The following is a 12,680-nucleotide window of genomic DNA, read 5'->3' on the forward strand; positions in this document are numbered from 1 at the left end:
AAAGCAAACTTTCAACATATCAGTAATTTGTTTATTTTAGAGAAAAATAACTTAATTTAATAATTTAGTTGTTTAGATTCTCAAACATCTAAACATTTTCCATCTTTCAACGTAGCCAAACCTGATTAAAACTCTCCCAAAACTTTTAACCCTAACTTCGGGCCTTATCCCGCGCATCTGAGGCACAGAAAATTGAAATAAATTCCCAGTATCTTTATCGAAAAAGTGAAAGTTTTTCCTGTTTATGGTTTTTTGGGTGGAGCCGGGCGATTAACTGTAAATTTGCGAAGCAGCAACAGTGCGAACAACAAATTGTGGCATTATCTTTGCATCGCCAAACAGCACACAAATTTAATGATGAATTTCAAAAGGACATAAATCGCTTTGCCAGGCTCCTTTTGCCAGTCACCCAACCACCCAGCCACTCCAGTCACCCAGAATTTTCCGCTGATATTATCTGGCAATGGCGTGAACAGGCCGTGAGGAGCCGAGAGCGCTTTTGGCGCACGCCAAAACATCCCAAAATATATCCAAGCAGAAGGAGCTCAGGTGAGGCGGTGAGTGGGTGTGTCGGCCGTGGGGCAGGCAACTTGTCTCTAATTTTTCACTAACGATAATATTCAAAATTTTCAACTTTATTGTCGCATAAACCCAATGACTATGGGACAATGACAACGAACGCCGTGAAGTCATGAAGTGGTGGGAGGCTCGAAAATAATGCGAAAACTTACTTTCGCGCCATTTCTATGCCTTTTGGCATTTCACTCCACCCAAAATACAAACACAATACAATGCGAAGGAGAAACGGCACGAAAACATGGCCGTCGACAAGGATGAAGTCACCATTTTGGCTTCTATTGTTGCTCGGGCCTTTATTTATTTATGCTCTTTCTCGGCTTAACGCTGCACGCTTGGCAGCCCAACGGTCCAACATCCCAAGGATTCGAAATGCCTTCTTATCCAGCGAACAAACCCCTGCCACACAGCTGAAGTTCATAGCTTTTTTCCAACATCATCCTTTGGGCTCCTTTGTATTGCCATAGACTTTTGCAGGGGGTGAAGTCGTTTATCCTTTCTGGCCGGAAGAGAACTTGTTGAAAACACTTTCACTTGGTGCGTACATGGGCTTTCTCTCGCCAAAGAAGATAGAGAGCGAAAGTGAGTGGAAGATACTTTGAGTGGATCTTAGGGCAAACGAGTGAGCTTTTTACAGCACGAGTTCATTCCATTTCGCGTTTGTTTTGTGTGTTTTGTATGCGAGTATATTTTTTGGGGTTGCTTTGGGACCGAAAGTCATGCCGCTGGGACCGGGGAAATACCTTCCGAATGGGGGAAGCTGGCAGCTTGTTGTTCTTGGGATTTCTTCGTCTCTAAACTGATTATTTTTGTACACACACGCACATCGAGGTTAGATATCAGACAACGATAAAAGTAGCTGGCATCAGACGCAGATAGAATGGCCGCAAAAAGATACAAATGTATCTGAGACGACGACGACGACGACGCGAGTGTGGTGTACGTGTGCGACCTTATCCCTTGCTCTCCGCTGAACCATCAAATTATCGACCTCATTGAAATGCCCGAATTATGCCAACTATTTCCGCATATGTGTGTGCCCGAGTGTGTTGACTGTCAGTTAACGCTTTTAATACCATTAATTATGCAGCAGGGGTAAATGGCCGAGCAAAATGGCTAACAGAATCGCACAGACAAACACCAACTAATAGATGAGTTCATCCCAAGATGATGAGCCGAGACAAAGACAATGTGGATATAGTTCGTATCTGTGCATTTTAAATCCATATGGCGCCGGTGTCATGAGGGCTATTTTAATTATGCACATTAGACGGGTTCTGCCTAATTCATTGGGTTAACCTCAGGGAATGGATTCAACTATGCAAAGGGTTAATTGAGTTATCAACGTGTGGATGAAATGAGGACTTAACTCAGGGACAGCCAGTGATAGTTTACAAAAAAAAAACAAAACATATAAATGTAACAAGCAACTATATTTAAAGACCCCGAAAAATTTCATTGTAGCCATTTTCTACTTCGCTTCGAATTTAAACACACCTATTTATGATTTAATAAACTGCATTTCCCATGAGCAAACCTAAATTCCTGCCTGCCAAAAATGCGAGTGCCAATTTAAAGTGGGTAAAAGTGCAAAGCGCCAGAAATTTGCATTAATAATTCAATTTCAATAGACAGTCTACTACAAATATGCAAATGTGGCGCTTCCAGAGTTCTTTGAAATGCAAAAATTCAATTCAAAATCTCTCGTTTCCGTTTTGCCACACCTCCGAATTTATATCCATTGATTTACGAGGTGCAAATCAAGTGCATTTCGTACACCTCAAATTCAAATTCAAACTCAAACTCAATTGTTTCCACTTCAAAGATAATCGCCAGAGTCTATGAAAATTATATCTGAAATGGATGAGTCTATGGTTGTTTTTTTTTTTTGTATTTTTTTAGGGGAGAAATGGCTGCGATAAAAAAGGCAGAAATATGCGTTGCTCCTCATATCTTTATCGATAATTAACTGTTATGGTCTCCCATTCTACGGCTGTCTGCCCGGAATGTCTGCCCAATATTTCATGGGCGGACTGTCGATTGCTGACCGCAAATGCCGTCAAAATCGTCTCTTTTTTCACAATTTTGTGTGTTGCCTCGCTTTGAATATTTGAGCAGGCCAGCCAACTGGCAGCAAGGACTTTCTGTTTCCCCCTCAATAGCTGTCTACATCCCCGTTCCGCAGGACACGACATCCAGCCCGGCCAGGTGGCTGGAATGCATTTAGAAAATTAAAAACTGTAGCCAACAACTAGCAGCAGTTTTGTCATCATTTTTAGCGCGAGTGCGATTATCAAGGCATGCAATGAATGGCCCAAAACATTGGCTCACCTCACGCAGCACAGTCGAGGATGAGAAAATGGGGTTGCTAAGAATGATGACTGAGTGAGAATGATGTTTGACAGTATACAATTTGTTTTGGATATAGTGATTACTTCTGAAGTAGCTAGGTTTACACATTTTTTTATGATTTAATTAACTTTGAACTTTAATTAAGATTACATTAAGTATTTTAGAATATTATTTTCGAATATTATTTACTCAATGATTGCACAATGTGTATCGGTATATATTTGATTCTTTTAATTTTTTAAGTAATAAAATAATTTAACTTTGAACTTTAATTAAGATTACATTAAATATTTTAGAATATTACTTGCGAAGATTATTTAAGTTAATGCTCTATATTTACTCAATGATTGCAATGTGATTGTGTATCGAATATATTTAATTCTATTATTTTTTAAAGTAACAAAATGGTTCCCTGTTGTTCACCGCGTCTGTTCAACTCTTCGCCCCATGTTTTTGCATATTGGACACCACAAAATGTCAATTCTATTTGTTGCTGGCCAAAAGGGGCGGGGCATTTGGAGGGTAGTTGGCCGGGAGTTGGCACTTAGTTTATTTGGCGCTGCGGTGGACAAAACGCTGGCAAATATAGAAAATTGAAATAAAGCGAAGAAAACGCCAATGACGTAGATAAATGCAAGAGTGGCAAATTTTCGATTGTTCGCCTGAGAGCTTTTCCACCCACACTCAACGTTTTGTTTCCTCAGTTCATTTTGGATTTCAGTTTTTGTTCCAACGCTTTTTGTTTAGGGGTTTTGAGGGGTTTTGAGGGATTGTGGTGGTGGTGGACACTCTTTTTTGATTGCTCCACAATTTACTCAAATTGAAAAGTCGAACGCGCTTCGCTTGTCACGCGATAACGTTTTTAATGACCGCCGCCGATAACGATGCCAATTGCATGGCTGTCAGTATAATTCACGTCATTACGCATACGCCAGATGTGAATCGAAAAATGATATCCAACAAATGGAGCACAAAGAGAAATACACGAAATAAATCAAATAAAAACCACTCAAGATCGGTGGAAATGTGTGACAAAAACGTGGAACATGTCGCAGAACCAACAACACGAATACCTCGCCAACAACCAGGACAACAACGAGAACAACAACGGCAACAGCAACAGCAACAACAACAAGAACAACGACCACCGCCGAAGTGAGCTTTAAATTCACTTAATTATGGAACACACACGAAGTGCATGCCAACAAACTGGGAAAAAGGCAGGGACAAAATGCGTGGCAATCGATCCGGAGACAATGCGAGTGTCTCGAGTCCACTGTCCAATGTCCAGTGTCCAGTGTCCTCGCAAATCATAAATAAAAAAGACTCCAGAAAGAGAGAGCACGACTTCAACCGCGACTGAGACTGCGACTAAGCCCTCATCACCTGCCCCAGGTAATTGCAAATCCCACCGATCTATTCCACAGTGGAACCAAGCATTCAAATTTCAGTGACAAAATATGTCACACTTGTAAAATGAACTACCTAAGGAGCAAAATATGGTAATGAGAAGTCTTTATTTCCTAAGAAAATACTTAAACAATCTAGAGCTTATTTACTGATATAAGAAAGATCCCTAAAATAGAAAATGATTATATAATCAATATTTATAACCCTAACAAAATGAATTAGGTATTTTTGTGTAGTACCTTATTATGTGTATTTTTTAATAATAAATATATTATTCTGCTGTTCTATCTATTATCAGTACTGGGTAAATGCATAAATTTTGTTTGTTTTAGCTAGCCCTTAACCCACTGTGCCCCAGCTCATTGTGTGCACAATTTCGGCATCTCCAAAGCCTCCTCTTGTGGCCAACTGCAGATCGGTTGCATGAATAACAGAAATTCATCAATAAAACATGTGCAGATCGCCGGCGAATGTGGCTAGTAACCAGTGGCCAGTGACCAGTGGATATTGGCTACTGTTTACTGGCCACTGGCTGTTGCAGCTCTCACGGCACACGTCCGAAAGTCAGTAGCTGGCCAAAAGAGAGAGATACCTGGTGGCTGGCTGCTCTGGGCCCAAACTGGTGTTGTTGTGCTGTTGCTGTTGTCATATCGTATCAGTTTTTGGCTTTCGTCAGCCACTTGGAAATGCAAGTCGGTACAGTGGTGGTGCGGCGGTGGTGTCCCCTGGAACCCTGCATCCCCGATTCGGAATTTTCAATCAGTTCCAATTGTTGCGCGCCGCTGACAAAGTTTCGCTGGATCGGATCGGATCGAATCGAATCGAATCGGATCGTCGAGGGGTTATGGAAAGGGGCATATATAGTATGTTGTTGGGCCCGCTGAGTGGCAAAATGCGTTGGACCCCCGGGCAAGTTAGCGCTTTAGCTGCTCAACTCTCCTCCTCTGGCACGGCGAAATTTAGTTGCGAACAGATAGATTATCCCGGGGTCTTTGTCTTCCCGCCGGCGGCATGATCTACTGGCATATCAATGAGCGGTCGGTGCAAAGGGGGCGGACTGGGCTGGATGGGCCGTTGGCCACCGACTGATCCATGCCGCCTTTTAAGCTGATTGGAGATGGAAGCTGGTTGCTGGTAGCTGTTAGCTGGTAGCTGGTAGCTTGTGGCTGAAAGCCGGGAGTGTTTTCAGCTGGTGATTGATATGCGCCCGAGTCGCAGCAATGGAATGCAATGCCGACAAAAGTTACAGCCAGTCTGACAAATGCGACATGTGCAGGGGGCTGTCGGGGATCACAGGTGTGAGCGTGTCACGATAGCTCAATAGAAGTTTATGTTGGGATAGCCATTTAAAGGTTTTCTTAAAGTTAAGGTCGGGAAGGAATTTGATAAGGATAAAATGTAATAGGCTATGTTCCTTGTCAATTCTAGGAATTTTTAAAAAATAGATATTTTCTATTTATTACAGTTTATAAGGACATTTTGTGCATTTATTTATTTTATTTTATTTAAGTAATTTCTTCGAAAAGGTAAAAATTTTTTTTTATCGATTTAATCGTCTCCTAATTTATGAGTTCAATCAATTTTGGTAAGTTTGATAAACACCATATAATTTAGATAAAAAAGCTTAAGGTATTACAAATTTGTAAATAAATTTAAAACATTTGTAATGTTTTGAAGTTAATATATTTTTTTTGCTCGTATTTTAGTAAATTAAGTCAATATATTTACATAGAGAACGACTAAGTAGAATGTGCTTTTAAACAAAACAACAATAAAAACTGTGTATTTTTATGATGACCGAAATATTTATTGCCAACTTAAAAACCTAAATTTTTCAAAACATTTTTTCTCTCACGCCACCATCTCTAGACAGGATTAACCAATTCAATGTGTGAGCTTGAGGCTTGCCGACGCGGCTAACAAGGCAAATAAATAGAGGAGAAATGAATTAATAATCGTAAATATCAAGCGCAAAGTGTCGCGCCCGGGCACGTGGGGCAGAAAAAGAGATGCCACCGATCTGGGGACCAGGAGTAGTGTAGTAGTATCATCAGCTGGAGATCGCCAAAGTGTAACTGTTATTCCAACGGATGACATTCTGGAGCAACAGCACGCAGAGCAATTTTAACAAGATCATAAATGTGCAGCGGGCGATCTGTGATCTCGCCGAGATCGTGTTTTTTGTCAGTATCTACGACGAATCTGCTGCGAATCAGTGGCTGTGTGGCAAGAACTGGCTTCGTTTTTTTTTTTTTAGCCACTTCAGCCTCGATTTGCCCCGGCCATTTCCTAATTTGCAAGCTGAGGCGGGGGAGCCAGAAGGGGCAATCAATTAAATTTAATTATGACACCAATTATGGCCTGATTGTGAGTCGGACTGCCTGCCTGCCTGCCTTTCTGCCTTCCAACCGGTCGCAGACACTTTTGCTGCCCACTTTAATAATAGAATCATTAAGCCGAGCAAAAGGAGAACTCGGTTCGCGGAACACCTTTGTGGGCAGTCCTACAAATGGCCATTGCAGCTGGAGTTGGAATCGGAATCGGAATCAGAATCGGAATGGAGATGGAGATGGAAATGGAGTCCACATAGGCAAATACTTGGGGGACACCCTTCGCCGGAGGTCCGCGATCTGGTTTACGGGGAATCACACAGAGCGCTGATTATCATCTGCATAAGGTGTGCCTCAATTTAATGGGGCCTAGGGACTACAAAATTGCTTAACAACTCAATGAGTTTGGCGGCAATGGCAGCTCCAGATGCCCAAGAAAGGTTTGCTTAAAATGCTTGAGTCAATGGAGGTGGATTCTAGAGGGTACTGAAGTAAATGTTTGTATAATTGCACACGCATTCTACTTATAAATATATATATATTTATAATTTTGTACTCAGAAATCACTTAAATATTTAAATCATTCTCAAAATACAAATTTGCTTACTTTACGACAATTTAATATGTGATTTAAATGCACATCTTTGTTTAAAAAATTATTTTATAAAAAGTACTAATTTTCTGTCGTTCAGCTAAATATTTTTTTAATATATGTAGCTCCCAAAATATTATAAGATTTTTACAATACAAGAAAGATTTTCTTGCGCCTCTATGTTTGGGAAAGAAAACACTTTCCTGAAATCGCATGTTTTCATAACAAATTGTTTTGCAATTTTGGTTTTCTCTAATTTCCTGCACTCAAATAATATTTCCGAAGCCAATTAGGTAGGCCACACTCCTGGCAAAAGGAGAAGGGGGCGTGGCGGCCGCAAGGATGTGTACACAATTAACATAATTCGACTGACACGCGACAGGCGACGAGGCGGTTGGGGATTCCAATTTCCCGGCAGAAAAGTGGCCTTATAGACAGCGGAAAGGACACAGAGGGCGTGTCGGATTGCCGCGAACTCGTCTCAATTTACAATTTATGAAAATAGAATTTGCCACTGCCATTTTGATGAATTTTTGTTTGTCTCTCGATGGAGTATAGCTGCCACCCAACTGCAGCTTCTGTTTCATTTCAGCTCCTTTCATTGAATAAGGGCTCCCCCCTCCCCTTCCCCATTTTGAGCTCTTTGCATGTCTGCCGCATCGTGTTTTATATTGCAGTTGATAATAATGCCAATAAATCAACGATACGCATACACAAGCCGCAGAACAGGCTGACAAAATAAAAAGCCAGCGACGATGATGAAAAGCAGCTTAAAATGTCATCTTTTGTGTGGCGGAGCAACAGGACGAGGTCCTGGCCAGGAAAACGGGGAACTGGATGTGGATATGGCAGTGGCAGTGGAAGAGGAGAATGAACTATGACTACTTACCGATCAATAATGACGGGGTCCGATGGCGTCTCGTTGCGGTTACCACAGCTCTTCTTATCACAGCAGCGGCTGAAATATAGACGAGCATTACCAATGAATTCGAATGACCAACAATTTTATCACTTTAAGTTTAAATAGCTTAATATTTAAAATATATTTATATAATTGTGAAGTAAAAATAGCTGGATTTGGAAATGGGCTAAGCAGGCGTATACTAAATATAATTGACCAACATTATTGTGGCTTTAATTTTAAATGGCTTAGTAATAAGAACATATTTACTTTGTGAAGTATAAATATATTAAACTGACTAAAAAGGCGTATACTTAATTTGGCTTGATAAACGTCTTCAAAAAATTGAAATATTAATGACAAAATAAAAGTAAAAATTTTGTAGACATTATTTCATAAAAAAAAAATTTTAAATAGTTTTTAAGCATGGGCAATTAAAACAAAAATAATTATATCAATAAAATGTCTTTAAAGATTTTAAAGATTTTTTTAAAGATATTAAACGGATAATTCGATTTAAGAACACTTCACCTTCTAAATTATTTTACTCAAAATTGGTGTATAAAAAGAAGCAGGCATTTTGTTGATTTTTTTTACGTAATTATGTTTACTTTGCTTTAAATAACTAAAGGTTTAACCATGAAAGATTATATTTCCAACACCCAACATTTACTTTATTTCAAACAGCTGTCTTTCTGTACAACGTATGCAAGATGTGAGTCTATTTTTTGGGGGTCAGACATTTGTCATTGCTTTGCACTTATCCCTTATCTGCATCTATGTACGCACTCATATATCTATATCGAGTTCAATGGCTGCGTAATTTTTCCACTGCACAGCCCCTGGGCTATATGAAAAAAACGAAGTAGGATAAAAGGGGGGCGGTGGGTGGTGGGTTGCGTAGGCGGATGGGGTGGATGAGGGTCAACCTGGGGGTGGTATTTTTGGCTTGGACCCGGCTTTTGGCTTTTGGGTCTTCGCTGGGCATATAACATAAACATGGATGACTGAAATGGGCGCAAAGCCAAAACGATAAAGAAGACGTCGTCGTCGTAGTAGTCGTCCTGCCTCTCTTTCTGTCTCTCTGGCCCCCTCTCTTTCTAATGGGGGAGTCTGCAACCCCCGTGTAAGTGTGAGATTGAGCGTGTGCTTGTGTGCGTTGTCCCCTTGTTTTTGATAATGCTACGCAAACATAAAAACTGGGTGCCAATCCGAAATAATAAAAGATGGCCGGCCAGCAACAACAACAAGGTTTCACGCAGGGGTGGAGATTTGAGGGGGGGTTCGAAATGGGGGTGGGTGGTACGGGGTTCGCCGGCTAAAGCTGTGTAATTTTTTTGTTGTTTGGCTTTCTCTTAGCTTTTTTTTTTTTCCTCTGCCGATTTTATTTTCTACGCAACCTTCAACTGTCAGAAAGCTGCTAGAAGGGTGAACAGCAGCCCATGGGGCGGTGGGTGGTGGTGTATGGTTGTGGGTGGCAGGGTGACTGGGCTCGGTAGTCAACCATTTATACGTTTCAGCTCGCGTGCGTTTGAGCGTGAAAATAAAACGAAGGACACTCTTCGTTCTGCCGGACGGAGCTTAAAAATCAACAAAATTAAAGCAGCCCACAAAGCTCTGGAGGAAAGTGTGTAAGAATAACTGAAGAAAACCCAGAGAAAATCACGGAAAAAAACAGGCAAAACAAATGAGAACTCAGGTCTCTATAATTTGAGTGGCTATGCCAAAGGATGGGTAGAAAAAAAGGCAAGTTAAAGAAGCTCCAGGGAGTCGGTTTCCGAATGCCCGCGAGACTAGAGATTTCGATTCGCAAATCAGTAACAAAAAGGTGTGGATTGCAATGGCTGAAGGGTAATAAAATGGGAATAGTGGTAATAAGCACTCACCTGCACATCACCTCGTGCGTTAGAAGTACTCGGCACATTTCGGGATTCTTGTCCTGACCCTCATATATGATGGCCTGAAATTGGAAATAATAATAGGGAATTAAATACCAATCTTAACAAGTAAGTTATTGTAATTTAATTAAGAAGAAGTTGAAAGTTATCTATATATCTATTGTTATTTTGAGTAGTTTTTATGTTTACTTAGGCAAAAAAGAAGGTATTTTGGGTTCAAAGTGGTTGATTTTAGTATCTAATAATAATAATTATTTAACCTTAAAGTAAAAATCGATGTAAACCTTTAGGACAATTTCGTAGTTTTGGCAAAACCTCAAAGATCATAATCTTGTTGATTTACGTACCTGCCATTACCACCTAAATAAACCCCACATGACCCCGTTATTAACCCTCTGCCATCGACACCAGACTTGACCCCCACCGCTGCCCATTTGACCCCCTATCAACTATCGTTTTGGGCTAAGACAAACAAACATAAATGCTAATTACAGAGCCCCGAAAACTCGGGCCAGCAAATCGACATATGGGACACGATGCAAATATTGACAATGTCCACAATTTTTACCTCTGCATGAATAATATTCGAGCGGCATGGGCATCTTAGTCTAAGGGGCGTTTTGTACGAGTCTAGTATTTGTGTTTGCCCAGTGAAAACGCCACTCGAACTGTGTGTTTGTTTTCGTGTGGTGGCAGTGAAGTGGAGTGAAGTGAGGCGTGTTTCGAGGGGGTGGTGGTAAATCGGGCCGCAGAATCGTGCCATGTGGAAGAAACAGAAACCGCAAGTGCAGCGTTAGGCAATCTGCTGCAATTTCCGCAAGCCTTGCCTCTTCAAGTTCCAACAAATAGATAAACAAGGGGATGGGATGCCATACAAAAAGGCGCATAGTTCTCTAATTTAAAAATGATTAAAGCGGGTGTCCTTTCCAATCCCGACCACCCCCTGACCGTAATCCAACACTCATCCAGCGAATTAGTTGGCAAAAACACGGCATATGCGAAGGGTGAAGGACGCATTCCACCAGGAGGGTGAGAGGATCATTCATCAACTGACGGAGATACACGCAAAAGTAATAACAATAACCGAGTGAGGAAGCCAAAAACCTGAGCCGTGTGTTCATCCACCAAAAAGTAAAAACAAAAAACAAAGCAGTAAGCAGGAATCCCGCCACTTGCCGTCAAGGACGAGTGGTTCCTCTGACGTCATCGGCATATGTGCATTTGTTTCCTCTCCTGGCAGTGAAACTGTATCCCAGGATGATGAGCCCAGAAGCTGTGCCCAACCAGATAGATAATCAGAAATTAATTTTAATGCAACCAGCAGCAGAATCCTCCAGAATCCTACCCTCTATATAGAGCCGCCCCCTGCTGTTTTTGGCATTAGCTGGGCACATGTAAAATTATGATCATCCCTTATTATCCCGTTTGTCAGGTTAATAATTCCCCCTGCTCCTGGCGAAACCTGTAAAGGATCAGACAGCTCTCGATGGCCCAGCTCAATGTCCAATATGTGTGGGATAGCCGGCATTACGGCTCAAACTTGTCCCGGACGGAGTGCAGCTAATTATAGGCCGGACAAGGATGGGATGGCCTTTTTTATCCCAGTCCGGGGTAATGGATTTTCAATGTTTTCCGGCATAGGACATAAAGTTTGCTTAGATTTTTTATGTGGCAACATAAAATTGTCACCTGTTATTTTGGAATTTGGTAAGAGGAAATCTTATAAATATAGTTCGACATAAAAGTGGACAAAGCTAAAATCTTTATCAGAAAATAAGACCGCAGCGTTGAAATCGATAAAAGAAAATAAGTATATAAAACTAAGTTGCTTTTGTTATAATCTTTCCCCACTGATAAAAAAATGGAATAGTAAAAATAATAATCTGACTATTGAATTTACATTAAATATTTAAAATAAATATCAAATTATAATACTAAATACAATGCGTATTAAAATACATGAATTAAAATTTATGTAATATTCAAATTAATGTAACAAGTATTGGATTTATAATAATTCTTATTTGATTTAAATGCATTTTATTTAAGTTAAATATTTTATTTAAGTTAAATATCAAAACTTAATTTTCACATCTTAAAATCAAATACAATAAAAAGTTATATTACAAATTTGAAAAAAAATGTAATATTTCAAATAACTAAACACCGCAATGGATCAAATCGAAAAATATTTAAATTGAGTACAAAATTATTCTAATTATAATATAATAACGAACCTCATAATATTTTCTTTTAATATCACTACCTAATAAATTCATATAGTCCAACCAACTAACCTAAACTAAGTTCTCTGAGCCACAAAATAAAAGTCGACTTGCCTAAAGAGGGCAAAAACAGGAGTCATCATCCATCATCCTTGCGGTGGAATGCAGAAACAAACAATTAGTTTGTATCTCGTTCTCCATGTTTTTGTGGCCAAAAGTCAGGAGTTTGGGAGCTCGGAAATCAGAGGCTAAATGGCTCATCTAATAAAAAAACGGAAAACTAAACGAAAGCCACTAAAACTGGAGTAAAAGCGTTTAAACTACGATTTATCAACAGGACAAAGAACAGGAGTCAGGAGCAGGACAACAAAACAGCAAGAAAAAATGTGCAAAAAA

General features: G+C 40.1%; 1 protein-coding gene across 11 annotated transcripts in view; it reads right to left on the reverse strand.

Moving 5' to 3' along the window:
- LOC108149770 (transcription factor collier) overlaps positions 1-12,680 on the reverse strand; it is a 29,293-nt gene that overhangs the window by 7,043 nt on the left and 9,570 nt on the right. For all 11 annotated transcript variants that reach the window (XM_017277617.2, XM_017277614.2, XM_017277615.2 and 8 more), the window contains exons 4-5: positions 10,048-10,121; positions 8,150-8,218 (exon numbers count right to left, since the gene is read on the reverse strand). In XM_017277617.2, coding sequence (XP_017133106.1) covers positions 8,150-8,218; positions 10,048-10,121 — 143 coding nt within the window. The remainder of the gene's footprint in view (positions 1-8,149; positions 8,219-10,047; positions 10,122-12,680) is intronic.

The sequence above is a fragment of the Drosophila elegans genome, unplaced genomic scaffold (assembly GCF_018152505.1).
Source record: "Drosophila elegans isolate 14027-0461.03 unplaced genomic scaffold, ASM1815250v1 contig_183, whole genome shotgun sequence".
Classification (NCBI taxonomy): Eukaryota; Metazoa; Arthropoda; class Insecta; order Diptera; family Drosophilidae; genus Drosophila; species Drosophila elegans.